Source organism: Sciurus vulgaris (assembly GCF_902686455.1).
Source record: "Sciurus vulgaris genome assembly, chromosome: 16".
Lineage (NCBI taxonomy): Eukaryota > Metazoa > Chordata > Mammalia > Rodentia > Sciuridae > Sciurus > Sciurus vulgaris.
Window position 1 is genome coordinate 1800776 of NC_136477.1, and position 20178 is coordinate 1820953.

At 66.7% G+C, this 20178-nt stretch overlaps 1 protein-coding gene across 1 annotated transcript in view; it reads right to left on the reverse strand.

Moving 5' to 3' along the window:
- Positions 1–446: 446 nt before the first annotated feature.
- The window catches only part of GNG7 (G protein subunit gamma 7), an 81323-nt gene continuing 61591 nt past the window's right edge, over positions 447–20178 (reverse strand). Inside the window, exons 2-3 of the mRNA XM_079115211.1 lie at positions 4115–4227; positions 447–1041 (exon numbers count right to left, since the gene is read on the reverse strand). Of these exons, the coding sequence (XP_078971337.1) occupies positions 916–1041; positions 4115–4195 (207 nt within the window). The 5' untranslated portion in view covers positions 4196–4227 and the 3' untranslated portion in view covers positions 447–915. The remainder of the gene's footprint in view (positions 1042–4114; positions 4228–20178) is intronic.

Below are 20178 nucleotides of genomic sequence, written 5' to 3' on the forward strand. Positions count from 1 at the left end.
GTCCTTGTGACGTGGCAGAGCCACCCTTAGAAAGCCCCCTGCCCCTTGACACCTTAAACTTCCAAGGCTGCTGGGAGGCGGGACGGATGGACCCTGCCCCTGGGCCTCCCAAAGGTCGTGGGTTCCTGGGGGCGGGAAAGCTGAGCTCAAGCCACTTGGTGGTCACTGGGCAGTCTTCACAGGCCGCAGTGCGCGGGGCCACAGCCTGCACTTCTGTCTGAAAAATGGCCAAGGTGAGCGGGGAAGTGGCCGATCCAGGGGAGCCCCTGCCGGCACATCCGGGGCCTGCTCACAGCATAGCCAGCTGCATGGGCGTCCCTGCCGCCACCCCCTGCGAGCCCCCCAAACCTGTCTGATGCATGGGCCCAGGGACAGGCTGCGGCCGCACGGAGGAGTGACACTCGGCATCAGTGTGCGTTTCAGAGGTGAGCCCCTCTCGCCCCGGAAGTCCCCCTGTTCACCCCTCCCACAGCTCAGTGTGGGTCACCACGGGTCAGACGCGGGTGTCAGCGGTGGGGAGTGACACTTCTCTAGACGGGAAGGAGGAGTGTTCCCCCAGTGTCATGATGTCACCCTCAGCCCACCCATGTGACCTCTGGTTACAATGCAAGCTGTATCCTAGCAACCCAGCGTGGACTTTTTGCAAATGCCCAACTTGGAGAGAACTGCTGCCCAGACAGGCCCTGCACCTGTAGCCAGCTGCCTCGTGGCTTCTGCTGGGCCCGACAACGGAGGGTCCTGGGGAGGGGCGGCCGTGGCGCTGGGGCCCGTCCAGTGTTGGCGATGGCGGGCCGTGAATCCAGCTTAACCTGGAGGGGCCGCTACCCCACCTGGGCAGTGCAGGCCACCCTCGTGTCTCAGAGCCGTGGGGACGCAGAGCGTGGCTGGCGCTGTCTGGCTGGTGCCGGGGGACCGCTACAGGATGACACAGGGCTTCTTGTCCTTGAAGGGGTTCTCGGAGGCTGGGACGCCCACCAGCAGCGGGTCGCTCCTGGCGTGCTGCTCACAGTAGCTCATGAGCTCCGAGGAGGCTTTGGAGACCTGGGTGCGGGCACAGGAGAGGGCAGGTCAGAGGCACGGGCACAGCGCGGCCAGACAGCTGTCCCTGGAGGAGCGGGTGGGGGGCACACAGGCTGGCCACGCCCACCAGGAGCCACCAGCAGGGCGAGGGGACAGCTGCGGCGTGGACGGGCCTGAGGCCTGGGTGCTCAGTGAGAGGCAGACACAGGCCACAGGGTGGGACCCAGTGATGGGAGAGTCCAGGCCATGGGTCCAGAGGTGGGATGCGGACAGGCAGGTGCAGGGCTGCGAGGGACAGGGGTTCTGGAGGTGGCCGGAGGTGCCGCACGGCACTGTGAAACGATCAGTGTCGCCGAAGGGGCTGCCCGCCCCGCATGAGGGTCCGTCCATGGGAACATGAACAGAAAACAAGTAGCAGCCATGGCAAGTTCTACGTCGTCTGTCTTTCCGCACATTCAAAAGTCATAAGGAGCTGAGTGTCCTCAGGCAGGACTGGACTTGGGACAGAAAGGACCGGGGAGATGGGCTCTGGATCCGCCGGTGCTACGTGCCCACAGGCAAGGGCCTCTGTGTTAGCAGGACACAGCTGGTCCCGGGCCTTTCTGAACTGCATCTTTCTGTTGCAGCCTGAGGTCACGGGGGACGCGGTGACCCTGATGGGGGCCCCTTCCCCCGGCCACACTCCCCGTTTCTCCTGGTCTGCCTCACGCGCTCACCCCGCAGGCCTGGAGGGCCGGGCTGCAGGTCCACAGACCAGGCCCCGGGGCCACGCCCAGCGTCCTGGGTCTCGGCCAGGGCGCTGCGTCTCCAGGGACCCAGGCGCCTTCCTCAGACGCTTTTCTTTTGTGTTTGTAACCAATTCCTTTCTTGTTGTTTTTCTGGTACTGGGGGTTAAGCTCGGGGTGCTCTGACTCTGAGCCCCCCCCTTTTATGTTCTATTCTGAGACTGGGTCTGCTGAGATGCTGAGGCTGGCCTCGAACCTGCATCCTCCCACAGGCACCGAGCCTCCTCCTGGAGCCTGCAGGCCCTGCCACGCTGGCCAGCCAGGGCCCTCCTACCCACAGAGCGGCTGCTGCCTTGGAAGCCGGCCCATGCTCTTCACCTCTGGTCGGAAAGCCACCCTCACGCTCGAAACAGACCCCAGACCCTGGGAAGAGCTGGCGTGTGGCCCTGGCGGGAGGGCGCCCTGAGGCCCAGGGCCTTGGGGTGGGCGGCTCGGGCACCAGGGGGCATGGGCCGGGGGGCTCCCCAGTTCTGGGTCAGCTTTGGGGGGTGCGAAGCCTCAGGTGGGACTGCCGGCTTCCAGGGGTGCTGGGCTCCTCCCGCATCAGAGGGCAGGATGAACAGCACCCGGCCGGCTGGGAGACCACGTCAGCCAGGCTTCTCTTCTCAGCCCCAAGGACGCCCTGCGCTCAGGTCTGACGCCGCCGGTCTGGAGCGTCCAGGCGCCCCAGGGGAGGTGCCCCTGCCCCGAGGGCTGCGGCGGCCCCTCCCCTCCTGGCTGGACCCGTGCGGGGCCCTGAGGTCTCTTTCGAACACCTTCCCGCCTGACCAGAGGCGTGTCCCTGTGTCTTGCAGGAGCTCGGGAGCTGGCCACCCTCCAGGTGAATTCCCAGTTCCTGAGATCAGAGGTTGGCAGGAGTCCATGGGTGGTCAGTGTTAGCTGTCCATTTGGTCAGCCATGGGCACATTGTTTGGTCAAACATTTTAGATGTTGCTGGGAAGACAACTTTAGAAGTGAACATTGTGTGTGCGCGCGTGTGCGTGCACGCGTGTGTGTGCGTGCGTGTGCGTGCACGCGTGTGTGTGCGTGCGTGCGTGTGCGTGCTGGGGACGGACCCACACCTCACGCAGCCAAGACCAGTACGACCTCTGAGCTACACACCACCCTTTTTATTTATTTTTGACACAGGGTTCTTCTGAGTCACCCAGGCTGGCCTGGACCTTGTGATTTCTCTTGCCTTAGCCTCCCAAGTGGCTGGGGTGACAGGTGTGGCCCCTGTGCCTGCTCTAGTGATCATTTTAGCAGTTCAATGCTGAATGATGCAAGGGACCCTCCGCAGTCTGGGCGGGCCTCGTCTAATCAGTTGAAGGCTGGAAGAGGATGGCCCGGCCCAGGAGGGGGAGCTCTGCCTCCTGGTGCAGAAGCATCGCTCTTCCCTGGAACCCCAGCGGCTCCTGCTGTGAGCGTCAGACTTGCCCGGCTGCGCAGCCTGGGTGCGTGTGCACGGGTGGCTGGGCTACTGTGCGACCACAGGACGCCTTCTGGACGTGTGTCCTTGCGGTGGGTCACTGTGCCATCCTGGTCCTCATGTGGCCCCAGTCACCTCCCAGGTGCAGCCTGGCTGCTGGACCTGCTCTGGTCAGTGCAGTGGGCGGCTGTGGCCTGGCCTGGATGCTCCTGGGGCCTCACTGGCCACAGGCAGGCAGTGCCCCATCCGGAAGCAGCCTCTGTGAGGTGCCTTGGGGGACGGGGGTTTGGGGGCAGGGGCCGGTCACCTGGCAGGCCAGCACGGCCATGGGCAGCACACTGGAAAAGGGACTCACAGGCCTCCTGTCACCCTGAGGCCCCAGGGTGCTTGAGATTCCTCTGCAGAAACGTGCTCGGCCCACACCCAGAGCGTCCTCGGCCAGCGCGGGAGCCAGACACACAGGGCACAGGTGTGGCCGGGGACAGGGACGTCCAGGACAGAAGTGGGCACAGGGCTGGAGGGACAGGCTTCAAACATCCTGGAACAGGACAGGGCAACAGTGCCCGTCTGGTGGCGGCACAGGCCTGTGGGCGGTGCTCTGGAGCAGTGTCCACCACTAGGGCAGCCCTGAGGGCGGCTGGGGCGGCCGCGAGTTCCTGTCCTACAGCAAAGCCCCGCGGCCTGAACGCTCCGCTTCCTTCCATTACAGGCGGAGCGCGGTGAGGCCAGGGGCAGCATCCGCCCCATGGCCTCCACACAGTGGGCCACACATGTCTCCACGGTCACATGCTCTGCCCTTCTGCTGAGAAATGGAAGCCCAGCGCCCTGAAGCGGGTGGCCCAAGGCCACACAGCGTGAGACCAGGCGGAGGGACCTCCCTCCTGCTGGGCCCCTCGCTCACCTTGATGCGCTCGATCCCGGCTTCTATGCGGAGCTGCTCCACCAGCTTGCGGGCCTGCGCCGTGTTGTTGGTGGCTGACATTGTCTGCCATCAGCCTGGGCGACGTCCAGGAGCTGTGGGGAGCAAGGGACGTGAGCCAGCTGGCCATGCCCGGGACCGTGCCCCGGGAAGACAGACAGGTGTCTCCTCCCAGAATCCTCCCTGCCGCCCGCCGCCTGCCGCCTGCCGCCTTGCAACCCTTTGGCCAGGTCGTGTCCCCAGGGGCCGAGGCCCAGGGGTGGGGCTGGGCTGGGCAGAGCATCTCCACAGCGCTTCACGGGGGGTCAGGGTTGGCGCTCTCTGGTTGTGACCCTAAGGGTTCCCAGGAGAGCTGTCCTGGAAGGAGGGACCCCGTGGGGCAGGGGCACGCTCCAGGGGCCCCTGGGGACTGTGGACACGGGCAGGTCCTCTGGGGAGCATCCTAGGCCCTGCAGGGTGCCAAGCAGCGTCCCTGGCCCCACGGTCGGGCCAGGACACCCAGCTGTGACACCACAAGTCGCCTGGGGAGTCACGGGCGCCCGGGCCTGCTCCTTCCTCCTGCTTCTCCCGGCAGACCTCGCAGGACCCTGACCCTCTCCAGGCCGAGGCAGCTGACCGCCTGTGTGTCCTGGAGCCCCGACCTGGGCAAGGAGGAGCCTGGCTCCTTCCGGAAGGCGGCACCAAGCCCTGGGTTCCAACCGGCCGCTCCCGGACCCAGGCCTGAGGTCCCCAGGCCGCAGGGTCCCACTGGCTCTGCAGGGGACCGCAGGGCTTACAAAGGGCCTGTGCAGGTGGTCCCTTGCGGAGTCCCGGGGCTGCTGCCACCGAGTGCCACAGGAATCTGCCCTCGGTGGTCCCGGGCTCCGACCCTGCCTGCCGGCTGCCCCCGCTCTTCTGCCCCTGCTCCCGTGCCCAGCGACCTCCTCTAAGACCGCCTGTCCCACCACCGGCACGAATCCAGCTCCCCTCTGGTGACCACTGGCCAATGCCTTGATTCCAAATACGGTCCTGCTGAGGGGCATGTTGGGGACACTGGTCGCCCCAGAGTGGCCCCTTGATGAGGATGGTGTGTTGTGAGTGGGCTTTGCCGGCCGGAAGGCCCAGTGAGACCATTTCAGCCTCCCCAGGTGAACCTCAGCCAACCAGTGCAGGCAGGGACACGGGGCCACACCTGACCTGGCTACCCGCACTACCTGCACTGGTTCCCCCAGGAATGACAGGAGGTGATATAGAAGGGGGAGGGGAGGGGAGGGGGGAGGGGGGGGGGGGAGGGGGGGGGGGGGGGGAGGGGGAGCGCCTGAGGGGGGAGAGGGAGGGGCGAAGGAATGACAGGAGGTGATATAGAAGGGGGAGGGGAGGGGGAGGGGGACGAAGGAGAGGGCAGGGGGAGGGGAGAGGTTGGCCCTGGGCCAGGCGCTCCTGCCCTCAGGTCAGAGGTCGGGCACTGGCTGCAGACCCTGCCTGGTGACCCCTGTGCTCTCTTCCAAGATCTCCCTGTTCTTTCTCTTCTCTTCCTTGTTTGGAGGCACTGGGATGGAGCCCCACCGAGGGCACAGGGGGCAAGCGCCCTGCCACCGCCGCGCCCAAGCCCCGCCCCTTCTTTCTGAGGGCCTGGCTGAGTGGCCCAGGCTGCCCTCGATGGAGCTGGAGCGAGTGACTGTTTTGGTGCCCTGATGGAGCCGGGTGCTCACCCACTGAGCCGCATCCCAGCCTTTTCCCTCCTTATCTTGTGACAGGGCCGTCATGCTAAGCTGCGTGCTGGCCTTGAACTTGCCATCCTCCCGCCTCAGCCTCCCCTGCTGCTGGGATTTCAGGCGTGGCCACTGCCCAGCTGCTTATTTCTTCGCTCTACCTTTGACCTTGTGCCGTTGTGGTTTTGCATGCGTTTTAGTGATGCCAGAGTGGGTCTCTGTCCCTTTACCGACACCCACGTAGTTCTGCTGGCTCTCCTGGCCAGCAGGCCCCAAGGCTGGCCTGGGCCTGACGAAGGTCCTTTGCCCTGCCAGGACCGTCCAGCATCTCACGGGGCTGGCCCTCACCCTCCCAGCCCAGCTGTGTCCCCAGCTTTGGGAAAATGTTTGTTCTCCTTTTCTGAGCTTCTGCTATCTCAGGACGCCGTACAAGTGGAACCATCTGGTGTGTGGCCTTCTGGGCCTGGCGCCCCAGCCCGCTCCTTTACACTGCTGAGTAGTACTCCACCACATGCGGACAGTGTCCAGCACCACCTATGGAGCACCTCCATGCTGGGACGGAGCCAGGGATGAGGCCGCACCCCAGCCTGAGCTGCTTTCTCTCCATCCTGAGCAAAGCTGCCGTGACATTTGTGTTGTGACACAAGCATCTCTATTTCCCTGGGACCAGTGCTGGGGAGCTTGATGGCTGGGTCCTGTGGAACACGGGTGTCCACACCTGCCAGACCTGCAGAACAGAGGCCGTGCTGTGATGCGCTCCTGCCAGCTCCATCTGCAGGGTGCAAGCCCCCTGTCTCCAGGCAGAGTGTACTTTTCCATCTGGTTTCTGTTTGGTGAGCTCTAAGCCTGGGGTCTCGCCTGGGGCTGTCCTCAGACCACGGGGCCACATCTGGGGACAGCGTGCTGTCACGACAGTGGTGCCCCGGCCTGGAACGGGCAGGGCCAGGTGTCCTGCCACCCGGTGGTCGGGGTCAGCACCACGGGGTCCGTGCAGGGTCCCGGGACAGCTGCCCAGCAGGCTGGTCCCGCAGAGCTCCTGTCGGGCAGGGCTGTCCTCAAGCCAGGCACCTGCAGAGGCCCAGAAGCCCCGCTCCAGGGCAGGGGAAGCCGGGCCCAGCGCTCCCTGTGTGCACGTGCGAGTGTGTGAGTGTGCATGCCATGGCCACCTGTGTGTGCACACGCACGTGACGTCTGTGCCCCTGCACCTCTGCAGGCGACCAGGGCCAGGGCGCGGCCAGGCGTTAGTATAGGAGGGAGAGGAAGGGCCCGGGGGAGCCTGGAAGGGACACATGCCTGCACAGTGCCTAGGACAGACGTGCCACACACCACACACACACACACACACACCACACAATCACACACACACACCACACACACAATCACACACACACCACACAATCACACATACACCACACACATAACACACAATCACACACACCACACACACACACACACCACACACACAACAATCACACACACACCACACACATCCCACACAACACACAATCACACACACCACACACATCCCACACAACACACAATCACACACACACCACACAATCACACACACACACACATCACACACACACCACACACACACCACACAATCACACATACACCACACACATAACACACAATCACACACACACCACACACACAACAATCACACACACACCACACATATCCCACACAACACACAATCACACACACATCCCACACAACACACAATCACACACACACCACACAATCACACACACCACACAAACACACACACAATCACACACCACACAATCACACACACCACACACATAACACACAATCACACACACACACCACACACACACACACACCACCACCACACACACCACACAACCACACTCCCAAGAGGCACACGCTGCACCACCTGGCTGTGCTGGGTGCCCCTAGCGCCTCTGCCCGCGGCTGCTGAGGGCACAGGCCTCCCCCAGCTCCACGCCTGGCCCGGGCAAGGGCCCCAGGCTGCCCTCCACACCCCGGGCAAGCCTGCAGGCGCGTGGCGTGTCCACCTGGAGCTGGTTTGCCGCCGCCAGCTGTATCCTGTGCGCGTGGGGTGCGTGCCCACGCACGTTCCCAGGCCTCTGTGCACACCCGTGCTCGTATGGGTGCACACGCACGTGCGTGGCGTGGCTGTGGCGTGGGCGCGAGTCTGCATGTCTTCAGGGTCTGCTGTGAGCCTTTCGGCGTGTGCGTGGGTGCCCAGCGCACCGTGGCACACGTATGTATGCCCTGCCGGGCACCTGCCACCCTGCGGCACGCTGACGCCTGCGTCTCTGCCATCCACACTGCCCTCCTGTGCCCCAGGGCGGGTGTCGCAGCCACTGACTCAGGGCCAGCCGTGCCCCCACAGGGACCAGCCAAGTCAGCTGGCACCATCTCCACTGCCCACCTGCCCAGGCCTGGTGGACCCTCTGGAGGGGGAGGGTGGAGCAGGGCTGGAGGGCTGGCCAGGGCCAGTGCTCCCAACCGCAGCCTCTGCCCCGGGCAGGCAGCCCAGGCCTGGGAGGCTTCACAGGCCCCGGGCGGGCGCAGGGCGAGGGCTGGGGCCACGCCTCTGCAGAAAACCAGGGTGCCCGCCCAGGGCCCCTGCCAGCAGGAGGCCCAGCCGGACTCGAGGAGGGTGAACGGGGCGGATGGACAGGGCCTGCACTATGGCCCGTCATGGGGTCGGGCACTGGGGGCTGAGAGCGTTCCCGGCCTCCACTGCACAGCTGGGCCCCACCCTTGCGCCGGGAGACCCACGCGCACAGCCGCAGAAAGAAAAGGCGCGGGCCAGCCCGGGGTCCCCAGAGGCGTCCAGCCCCTGCAGAGCGAGTGCCAACAAGGCGGAACCCCAAGGCACAGCCCAGGACACTGGCCAGCACGCCTCAGGCACCCCTGCGTGTTGACCAGCAGCTGGGGAGGATGGGAGCCTGTGGCCAGCGGGGCAGGGCCAGGGGCTCCTGCTCTCATCTCAGGCCGGGCCAGACACAGCCGGGGGCCCTCTGGCGGCGCCCTAGCCTCCCTGCCTCCGCCGCAGGGCCTTCAGGACAGAACGCCGTGTCAGGAAAGCCCTGCAGTGCAGAGGTCTGCTGGTGAGGTCGAGGTGGGCACCCGCTGACCCTGCTCTGCGCACGCAGCTGGGCTGAACCCAGGGCCCCACCCGCGCAGGGCAGCCCTCTTAGAGAGCTGTTTTGAGACAGGGTCTCACAGAGTCGCCCGGCCTGGCCTTGAACTTGAGACCCTCCCGCCTCAGCTCCAAAGCCTCTGGGATGACAGGCGTGTATCCGACCACCCGAGAGCCAGAAGCCGCAGCCTGGAGTGGGGAACCGGCCGCTGGGGGCAGCGTGGGCCTGAGCTCTGCCCTGTCTCCACCAAGCTGTGTGGCCTTGGGAAAGTCGCCTCCCTTCTCTGAACCCCAGTGAACAGTCTTGGAATGCTCAGAGGGTCACTCTCTCTCTGCACAGGTCTTGGCAGACCTCCTGGCCCCCAGTCCCTGTGCCAGGGAATGGGCCCCAGAGGCCAGCGGCCATGAGGACGGCCCTCTGCCTCCTTGAGACGCCTGTGAATACTGCCAAGGGTAAACACCGTGGCTGCAGAGGCGGAATGAGCCCAGGCGACCAGGGCACGTGCCCGGCGAACGCGGAAGGGCAGGCTTGCTGGAAGCTGTGAGGGGACCTTGCTGGCTGGCACCCAGGGCCACTCTCCTGAGCTGCCCAGAGGCCAGGGCGGGCGGGAACGCCACAGACCAAGGCCCTGAGATGGGGCGGGTGGATCAGGGGCATCGCCCTGGAAACCAGAGAGCAAGAAGCCGCCAGCGGCGGAGGCGCTGGAGCCCACGCGTCCTGGGCTGTGGGAGGGTCCCTCCTGAGCACCGGCGAGGGAGAGGCGGCCCCCTCGGCTCTGTGGTCATCCTGAGGACTGCAAGGAGGCTGCTGGCCCTTGTGAACAGGGGAGGAGCAGCAGGCCTCTGGCCACCCGGCTCATGTGAGCCTCGTGCAGGATGTCCAGAGCGCTCAGCTGCAGAGGGACCAGGGTCAGCCCAGCCTCCTCCCCTAGGGCTGAGGACAGCCACTGCTTCCTGACCATAGGGACGTGCGCTGGGCCAGATCTGGGGCTCCCTGGCTCCACTGGCCGGCAGCCTGGCTTCTTCCGCATCGGCCTTCTGAGGTTGAGAGGCTGCACCACTGACGCTGCCGGGCCACGTGGACCCTGGACGCCTGCCCCGGGTTGTCCTGCACGTTGTGGGCATCGAACTGCCTGTCCCCAGCTGAGGGCTCCAGAGGAGCCGGACGGCATGGAGGCTCCTGTGTGGAGGTCGGAGGGCCAGGGAGGCCGACGCCTGGAGGCGGGTCCAGAGGCCAGGTGGCCCCCCCCACAGGGGCGGCCTGCCCAGCCGGAGCTGGCGAACAGCCAGCTGCTGTTCCCGGGGGGTGGCGGGGGCCACTGGGGCTGGGTCTTGGTCACCTCGACCCCCATGCTGGACCGAGGGGATCCTGGAGGCGAGCGGCTGGAGGCCTGCCGGGAACCCAGGGCCAGGGCCCCAGGCCTCTCTGTGAATCTGCAAGTCCAGCATGCGGCCTCGGGGAAGTCCAGGTGCAGCCGGACCGCAGGACACCCAGCAGAAGCACCGGCACCGCACAGACCCAGGCCCAGGCTGGGCCAGGCCTCCCGAGGAGACAGAGGACAGCGGACTTCGACCTGCAAATAGATAGGAGACCTTCCCACCTGAGGGGGAGTGGGCGCGGCCGGAAGGGGGCGGAGGCGCAGGGGAAGGAGCTGCGGGGAGCGCGACGGGACGGGAGCGGAGCCGGGAGCGGAGCCGGGCACGGCCGCCCGAGGCAGGGGTGGCCGTGAGGACCTCCCCAACCCAGGGCAGGTCCTCATGCCACAGCTCGGGGTGCCCGGGGACCTCGGGCAGCTTACGGATGGGAACAGAGATGCCACGCGCTCCGCAGAGCGTCACCAGGGAGACGGGTAAAGCAGTGGCCTCAGAACCACCAGAGGTGCCCAAGGGAAAGACGGGGGCACTAGGCGCCCGGACGGAGACCCGGGAGACCATCCCGCATCCCTGAGGACCAAATGCTGGTCTGCCCTGGGGCCAGGTCTCCCCTTGGACAGACCGACCCAGGATGAGCAAGAACTCAGCCCCAGGAACGGCCAAGCACAGGTGGTAAGTCTCGTGCACGACAGCAAATCCCAGGCACAAGCCAAGTGTCTGTGACAGGTCAATGCACAGACGGGGCCTGTGTGATGGAATACTACTAACCGAAGATAAAGGACACACTGGGGAGATGAAGCCACACGGGAGAGACCCAAACAGCGTGTTGAGCCAGAGGGTCAGACACCAGAGCTGCCCGTATGCAGCTGCATTTATCTGAAGTTCAAGAACAGGGAAAACAAATTGCAGTGGCCACCTCTGGGCAGGGCAAGACGGAACTATCTAGGGTGTTGGGATGTTCTGTTTCCTCCCTGCCTGGCTCAGGCAGTCCTCCCGCCTCAGCCAGCTTCACCTGAGTATTTTTAGAACCCCGGCCTCCGTCTGCTGCGCTGGACCAGAGCCTTCCCCCTGACGAGCAGCAAGCGAGAGGCTGAAGCAGCCGGCTGGCTCTTCTGGAGCAGGGCTCTGGACTCTTGCTTTCGGCCTGCGGGCGGAGTGCATGCCTCACACGTGCACCAGGAGCTGCACAGCGGTGGCCCAGCTGTGCCCCGGGCCGCGGGCCTCGGCTTCACGGTGGGTCTGAGGCTGGAGGGCGGCCGCGCCCACAACTTCAGGGCTCCTGAGGACTGGGCAGTGGCGGGAGAGCCCTCTCTCATGGGGCCGCTTCCTGGCCTGGCCTGGCCTGCCCTGCTCTGGGCACCTCATGGGCCGGCCCCGGGTTCCCAGCAGAACGGAGTCTCGGCGCTCAGTCCCTCCTGTGGACGGCGCCTGCACCCCCGTGGACGTGGGGCCTCTAAGGACCTGGACACCTGGGAGCGCAGGGGCACCTGGGCGTGTGGGGAAGAGAATAGGAGCCCTCAGGGCCGAGTCGGGGGCGCCTGCACAGCTGGGGCCAGTGGACGGGCCGGAACCAGCCCCGTGGGAGGCGAGCCACAGTGCTGCCCGGCCTGGCTGGCCTTGCCTTCAGGGGCACTGGGGCAGGACGGGGCGGCTGCCCCGCAGGCTCCACTGACAAGCAGCTCCAGCGGCCATCTGGAGAGCCGGCTTGGCAGACACGGCTCTGCCACCGCGTGGAGCGGACGAGGGGTCAGTGGGGATTCGCTCAAGGTCACCCGCCTGCGGCAGAGTTGCAGAAATGGACATAGGAGCGGGAGCTGCGGTCGCTGTTGCTGGTGAGGCCGCAGAGCCAGGCCGGGGCCACGGCGGCATTGGGCGCAGGCTCCAGGGCAGGCCACCCTGGGGAGGGGCCGGGGACAGACCAAGGGGCCGTGCGGCCCGCGTCCTGGGGCCTCCTCAGGAAGGCTGTCACAGCAGTCCCCACGGGGTGTCTGGAGACCAAGACCAGGTGCTGGGCCTGGGGCCACAGGCCAGGCTGCGGGCACCCCAGGAGGCCTCGGCGCCCCCTGGCCCCTGCCCAGCTGCGGCCTGGGCTCTTTGAGACCTGGGACTTCCCCAAGACGTAGTGGTCTGCGGCCTCCGACAGGGCCGCCCACCAGAGCAGACAGGGCCGTGGGCGGCAGGTCCCCTCTGGCTCCTCCCTGCCCCCGGGGAAAGTGCTCCTGCCTCTGTCCTGGCAAATGGGACGAGGAACAATCACCCCGTGGAGACGGTGCTTAGGGCCAGTGCGACGCGGAGTCTCGTCACTGCAGGGCACAGACCCAGGGCCCTTACCACATAGCCACACCCAGGTCCTTGCCAAGACTCCGCCCACTGGGTGCCCACACAGCCCAGAGGGTGGGCACCTGGTGGCCCGGTGCCAAGACCTGCTGGGGGTGGGCTGTCTCGGCATCCTGGGGACAAAGCCAGGAAGCAGGCGGCAGCCTGGCCGGTTCTGGCTCGGCAGAGACCTGGGGGCTCTGTGCCCGGGGCCTAGGCTGGGTGGTTGGCCCCATGTGGCCCAGGGCTCTGGAGGACAGGCCAGCACCACCCGTCTTCTTGGTCTGGGTGCTTTCCAGCTGCGCGGGAAGCAACGCGGCAGACACGGAAACGCTGGCCGTGGAGCCCCAGGCACAGCTGGCCCCGCCTGCTGGCTGGGCACCGGGGGGACGTGAGCCAGGGCTGGCAGGCTGCAGCTACAGGAATGTGAAGAATGTTCTGCAGGCCAGCGGCAGCCCAGGCTGCTTCCCCAGGCAGCTTCCCGAGGGAGCCGGCCCTGGGGCAGCGCAGGTTGTCAGCTGCGGGCACCAGTGTTCTCTGGGCCCAGCACAGAGCGGAGGCCGCGGGCCCTGGGAGCCGATTCGCTGACCAGTCTGTGGAGCGGGACTCCACTGACCCCAGGCTCTAGGGTGGGCTGCCTGCTCCTGGGGGGGAGCCCCCGTTGCTACAGGGTCCTGGGTAGATGTCGGCAGGGGCGCTCCTGGCACTGGGCACTGGAACCAGGCCACTCTCTGGGCGGGTCCTGGGTCCCAGAGGTGCTGGGCAGTGTCCTTGGCCAGCACCAGGTCAGGACCCCCAGCCGTGACTCCACCAGTCCTGGCACCGCCCAGGGTCCACGGGCCGCTGTCCTGGCCTGAGTCACCTCTGCAGCAGGGACGTGCCCCTCCATGGTGGGCCGCTCTGCAGCCGAGTCTGCGGCTCGGGCCCCCCTGCGCCTGCGCTGCAGGGCCACCTGCCTCCCGGGAGGGGCTGCCCGGCAGCCCACAGGGTCCCAGACCTTCAGCAGACGCCCCCCTGCCGAGGAGGCAGGAGGGACTCCTCCTGAGATTCCCTGCTGCCCCTGAGGGCGTGGACCCCGTGCTCGGAATGGAGGCCTCCAGACACTGGGCCTAAACAAGGAAGCACGTTCTAGAAGGGTCTGAATGGGCTTGGAGGATGACCTCACGTGCCTGGCGAGCGGGCAGCACCAACCTCATGTCCATGCTGGACTGCAGAGGCCCTAGGTGGAGGGCTACCCGGCTCCGGCTGCGGAGCCTGCAGCTGGCGCGGCTGGAGGCTGGGGATGGGGTCGCAGGGTGTCCCCACTGCGGCGCTGACCTCAGCACGGAGGGCGGAGCCCGGGGCCTGCGCCTGCTGGGGCGCCCTTGCCAGGCGCCGCACCCCCACCCCTTCCCTGTATCTGGAGACAGGGCCTTGCGGTCTCCAGGCTGGTCTGGGACTTGTGACCCCTGCCTCGGGCTCCCAAGCTGCTGGGACGACCAGCGTGGCTGCTGCGCCTGCAGAGCCCACGTTCTTGCTGGTGCCCTCTACCAGGGGGGGACAGCCCCAGCGGTCTCCCCGTCCCTGCTGGGCCCTGGACGCTGGGCTGAGCTACGTGGACTCTACTGCCTCCCTCCTGGTGGGCAGGGGCAGCCCCAGTGACGTCCGCTGGTGGCCGTGTCCCGTGCTTCCTGTGCCGGGCTCCCAGCCACGCTGCCTCCCTCGGCCACACAGGAAGTCACATGGCACACTCCAGCTCCCAGGCTGGTGGCTTCCTGCAGCTGCCATGAGCCTGCCTCGCCAGCTCCCATGGCAGCAGGGAGCCCGACTGGCCGTGGGTGGGTCAGAGAAGGCGGCCTGGAGGGGGGGACCGGCCTGGAGGCGGGGACCGCAGCCCTGGCTCCTGGGCCTCAGCTGGACGCCTGCCTGGGAAACTCCAGGAGGGTCGGCCGCCGGCCCCGCAGGCTCCCCCAGGCCCTGCGACCCACCCCCCTGTCATCAGAAAGTTAAGCAAAGCCTCAGCCAGGGCTGCAGGGGACAGCACACAGGGGACAGGGGACACGGAGCTCCTGAGCACACGGTGCTCAGAGACAAGAGCCAGCAAGTGTTTGCCCAGTGTTTGGGGTCCAAACCCAGACGAGCCCGCGGCTGGGAGAGGAGAAGGCTCCAGGGGTGCTGGGCGCAAGCCGCCCTCGGCCCCCAGCGCTGCGCCGTCCTGGGCAGCCACCCCTGCTCCCCGGCGTCTTCCAGAGCGGCATCTGCGTCACGCACACCTTCCAGCTGTTTCTTTAAGCAGCAAAGATCCCCCTTTTCCCATCCGATGTCCATGTGGTGACCCCTAAGGCAGGGATCTCAACCAGGGGCTGGCCATGTGTGGTGTCACGACCGGGTGGCCCAGGCTGCAGTGGTGGTGGCCGGGGACACTGCTCGGCACCTGCGTGCCCGGGACCCACCTGAGAGTGGCCCAGCCCCACCATCCACGGCATCTGGGGAGAGCGCCCCAGGAGCAGATGCCGATGGTGACAGCACACAGCTCCAGCACCTGTCCTGGTGTCCCTGGCGGCTGGCCTGGTTTATCAGCAGGAGGTCCAGGAGGGGCACCAGGTCAGCCTCTGAGGCGGACCCGCCCACAGAACCTCTCCAGCCCAGCTGGGGGGCACCCAGGCACCCCCTGCCTCCGCCACCCACACCCGGAGCCCGGGGTTCCGTGCAGGCAGCGTCCCAGGGTTAGTCACAGGGCAGGGAGTGGGGACCGCGGCCGCGGGGGCCTGGGAGAGCCCTGACCTTGGGGCAGGCCGGTGGTTAGGGCTGCTTCTGAGGCCTGTGACTCCCCGTCAGCGAGGTCCCTTTGTTTGCAGGCTAAATCTGTCCCTGCGCAGCTATATTTAGAAGGCCAGAGAAAGGGATGGACACGGAGCCCACCAGTGGGGAGATGCAGCCCTGGGCAGCGCCCGCCCGCTGCGGCCCAGGAGGGGGTGGTTGACCGACAGTGTGGCCTGCAGTGACCGGGTGACGCGCTGCGAACAGGCTGCTCTCTGTCCACTACAGCACGCCAGCCGGGCGGCTCTGCACCCCCGTAGCTCGGTGGGGCTGAAGTAGCCACGGTCATGTGAGCGTTCGTCAGCTCAGGGACGGGCTGGGCAGGACGCGGAGCTGTGGCTCACCCACTCCAGTGCTGCTTCCCGGCACTGAGGACACGCTGTCACCAGGCCCCCTGCCAGGGCGCCGGGCAGCGTGGACCTCCTGAGGATGCGGTTGGGAGCTGGAGGGCAGGAGGGCCCAAGAGAGGGCCAGGCTGCCGGGCTGGCGGGTCATCGTCCACCGGGCCTGGACGGACTCCTACACATCCTCAACCCCTCAAGCGTCTGCCCTCGCAAGCTCCAGGTCGCAAGCGGCCTCAGGAAGAGGGGCCCTTAAGACCCTGGCCCGCTTCGCACAGGACAAGCGCAGTTGCTGTGGCCCCACCTGAGTGGGTGACGGGGACCGCGTCACACACCGCGCACGGCTCTGAGGCCCCGGGAGTCCCGTCCCCTCCGCCAGCTCCAGAGCCAGCAGCATAGCCTCTTCCAGGCCCTCTGCCCTGGCCCTCCTGCCTCCTCATGAGGACCCGGGTGGCCTGGGTGTCCCCAGCTCAGGGCCCTTCACGGGTCCCTCCTCAGAGCCCTTCTGCCCTGGGAGGTGCTATGGCCAAGGCTGGAGGGACGAGGGTGTGATGCCTTTGCAGCTGTTATTCTGCTGACTCAAGAATATTCTAGAAACTGGGCGCCAAAGGGGCCACTGGATGGAAGGGACTGGAGGCCATGGTGCAGGGACTTGCCCAGGACGCTGCTTCCAGGAGCTGCTGTCCCAGGACCAATCTCCCCTCAGGACGCGACTCCCTGAATCCAGGGGCACGGGCCACCTGAAGTCACCGTCAAAGTCCCTCAGGGCCACCTGAAGTCACCGTCAAAGTCCCTCAGGGCACTGACCTGGTGCGTCCACTCCCAGCTCCACAGGAGGGACGGCCTGTGCCGGGCACACGCCTTGCAGAGGGCTGGCCTCAGACCCGTCCTGTGCACTGTGGACCCGGGCTCTGGCTGCCGAGCGTCCCCACCCAGGGACAAACGCTCTTGTGAAACGTGACAGTTGCTTTGGTCCCAGTGGAGTCAACTGAGCAGCTGGGCAGGCTGAGGCCACCGGAGTGGCTGCCACCACCTGCTCGCAGGCCTGCGCTCTTCACTGTCAGCCAAGACCCAGGGATGCCAGCCACCCAGCGGGCGCAGCACCAGGGTGTCAGGACAGACCTAGCCTTGCTGGCCGGAAGCTGGACCCGTGAACACAGGGAAGGCCAGGGAAGCAGGGCCCCACCCAGGGAGTGACTGCCGATATGGCCTCCCCCAGGAGGCTGGGGCTCTGCCCGAGGTTGTGGCCTCACCTGTGGGGCCTTCCTGAGAAGCCCCGGCCACCGCACCCGGCACCAGTGGACTGGCGTGGGGGCACCTCAAGGCCACTGGGCCCAGGGTGAGCCAGCCGGCCAGGGCAGGGCCACGAGGGGCCAGCGTTGGATGTGCGCAGGCCTGGGGGGCATGCGGGTTTGATGACCAGTGGAATTTCTGAGTGACATCAGGGCACAGTCCGCACGCACACCCTCCTCGCTGTCTGCCCGTGACGCCTCTTCTCCCGAATGCAGAAATGGAACCGAGGGGCGGAAGTGCAGAGGCCGCGGGGAGGGAAGCGTGGTTGCCCAGGGCTAGGCCAGCTGGGGCAGGACCCTGACTCACGGGCTCTGCAGGTGGAGTCCTCCCGGGGCTTCTGCGGGAGGCCAGCGTCCCGAGGCTGGAGGGCGGGCAAGGTGGTGCTGCTGGGTCCTCTGCCCCACGCTGTGTCCCCCACACTGGAGCGGGCAGCTGGCGGGGAGGCACGGTGCCAGGACTGCGGCCCCACCCTCCCGGGACCCGCAGGGGCTTTCGCACACAGAGCTCCTGCTCACAGCCCCGGAGGCTGCAAGTCCAGGTGAGGCCCACGTGGCGTCCACAGCAGCCCGGGGCTCCTCACGGATGGAGGCAGGCATCTCTTGTAAGGCCACGCCGATCCCAGCCTGGGGTCCTCTTTCCTGACCCAGGAGGGCCGGGGGCTGCTGTCCAGGCACCTGCCAGCCTGGCCAGCACACCCTTTGGCTTACTTCACTGAGTCCTGCCCCCCATGTCCGCACAGCAGTCTGTGGGGTCCTTCGTCTGAGGCTGCGTGACAGCCCACTGCACGGATGTGCCACGTTTGTGTATCTGTCCACTGGGGATGGACACCCAGGCTGCTCCGGTCTCTCTCTCTTTCTTTTTTTTTTTTTGGTGGGGGCAAATGTCCACCGAGCCCCTTCCCCCACCCCAGCCCTTGGCTTCCATTTTGAAACGGTCTTACTCTGTGGCCAAGGCTGGCCTTGAACCCGGCAGCTGGGGATGCAGGCGTGGCGCAGTGCGTGGCCTGCAGCCAGCTCTTCACTTGCAGGCCACGCCTTCGGGCCCCAGCAGGGAAAGTGGCCCTGGGGGCTCTCAGGGGCCCTGCCCCGGGGGGGACACCAGAAGCTCAGCGGCAGGAGGCGAGGAGCTCCGTCCCTGGTCCTCTCTTACTGACCCTGTTTCCCCGGCCTGGGGAACCTGCTCCTGGGCTCCCTGAGAACTGGACTCCCCAGGGGCCGAGGGGGTGTGGGGCTGGCCCAGGGACTTCGCCCTGCCCCGCAGGACCTGCCCGATGTGCCTGCTAGGGACGTCAGTCTCGCCCTGCTGGCACGTGCTGTGAGGCAGGGTCCTAATCCCCGAGCACGTGGCCAGGTGACCTGCAGCTCGGGCAGCAGGTGGGTGACACCTGAGCCTGGCCCTGCCGTCCACCGTCAGGCAGCTGAGCCCCAGCCTCCCCGGCAGGAAAATGGGGCCAGACTTGGCCCAGAAGGTAAAAGGATCACACAGATGTTGGCACGTGGCCACCTTTGCCATCAGCCTTGCATAAGCCGTTGCCCGTCATCCTCACGGTGACCGTCAGGGGTGGGGCTGGGCTGGGCAGGGTGCACCAGGTGAATCAAGGGACCCCAGAAAGCGCGGACCTCCAGGGTCTGTGGTCACACAGTCTCTCAAAACCCAAGGGCCAGAGCCGAGTAGCCTGTGGAGTGAAACGCAGGCCCAGGGCAGGGAGGCCAAGCACCCGCCCCGTCCGAGGGGTGCTGGGTGTGATTTCTAAGGAATACCGTGTTCTGAGCCGGAGGGGGCGGCAGTGCCCGAGGCCCTGGGCTCTGCTCCTGGCTCGCACACGCACGCGCACACACGCACCGAGATGACCTGCCGGGTGACTGTCTGCTTTTTTCTTTGTCTTTCCTGCTGCTGGGCCTGAACAGGTGCCCTGCATGCGCCAGGCAAATGCCCTGACACGGAGCCGCTCCCAGGTTACTGACAGTTTCTCGGCCTCATCCGCCCAGACCAGTCCCACTTAGGAGCAGCACAAAGCAGAGATCCAGCACCTGAGGGGCCACTGGAGGCCAAGGGAGGCTGGAGGCCAGCGAGCTCCTGATCCACCATTTCTGAGATCAATGATGTGACCTTTGGGGCTCAGGGAGCAGGGCCCTGGGCCTGGAGGCCGCTGGCTGGGGGTTGGCACAGCAGGATGGGAGCCAGGAGCTGGCCTCGTCCCCCTGAGCAGTGGCCGGGTCTCAGCAGCAGCAGTGGGGCCCAGCCTCACCTGCGGGGCATCTCAAGGGTCAGCAGACACAGTGGCTGGCAGAGGAGGACCCCAGGGGGCCTGAAGTGGGACAGGCGGCCCTGCCGAGCTCGAGAGCACAGAGCCGGGCAGGGTGTGGGCTCCCGCCTCCAGCCTCTGGCTTCTGTTGGGCAGGATGGCCGCTGTCCTGTCCCTAAGAGCACCAGGACGGCAGCAGGCCCCCCGTCTACCGCCGGCACTGAGCCAGGGTCGGGTGCTCTGGCCAGGCCACCCCCTCCTATGAGCAGGGCCTCGTCCAGAAACAGTGAGCTCATCAGGCTGGCCCCGTCCAGTGGCCGCCGTCCTCCTGAAGAGAGCTGGGGGAGACCACGGGAGGGCGGAGGCGGGACCCCACTGGGCCGCCAGCTCTGAAGGGGCAGAAGGACCTCCCCTGGACCCCCTCAGTCACAGGTGCGGGCCGGCCCGCCTGGACCTCAGACGTCCAGCCTCCGGGACTGAGGGTGCACCCAGGCTGCAGCCCCAGAGCCCCGGCCAGAAGCGACAGCCCACCAGGGCCATGTCCTCGGGCCTCAGAGGGCAGGCAGAGCGAGGAGGCGAGGCCCCTGCCTGGCCTGGAGCCGGGTGGTGCGCACAGCTGCTTCGGTGCCTCTCTCCTTTCCGGCCGCTCTTAGGCACCAGGAGCCGGGGCAGCACGCGGCCAGCACCAAGGCCGGGGGACACCCAGACCAAGCACGGAGACGCACCCAGGCACCCGAGGGCTCCAGGGACCCCGCCCGGCCTGAGCCCAGGGCCAGACAAAGGCAGTGGTGAGATCAGAGGTGGGGCAGGGGGCCCAACAGTGGACACCATGGAACCGAAGGGCG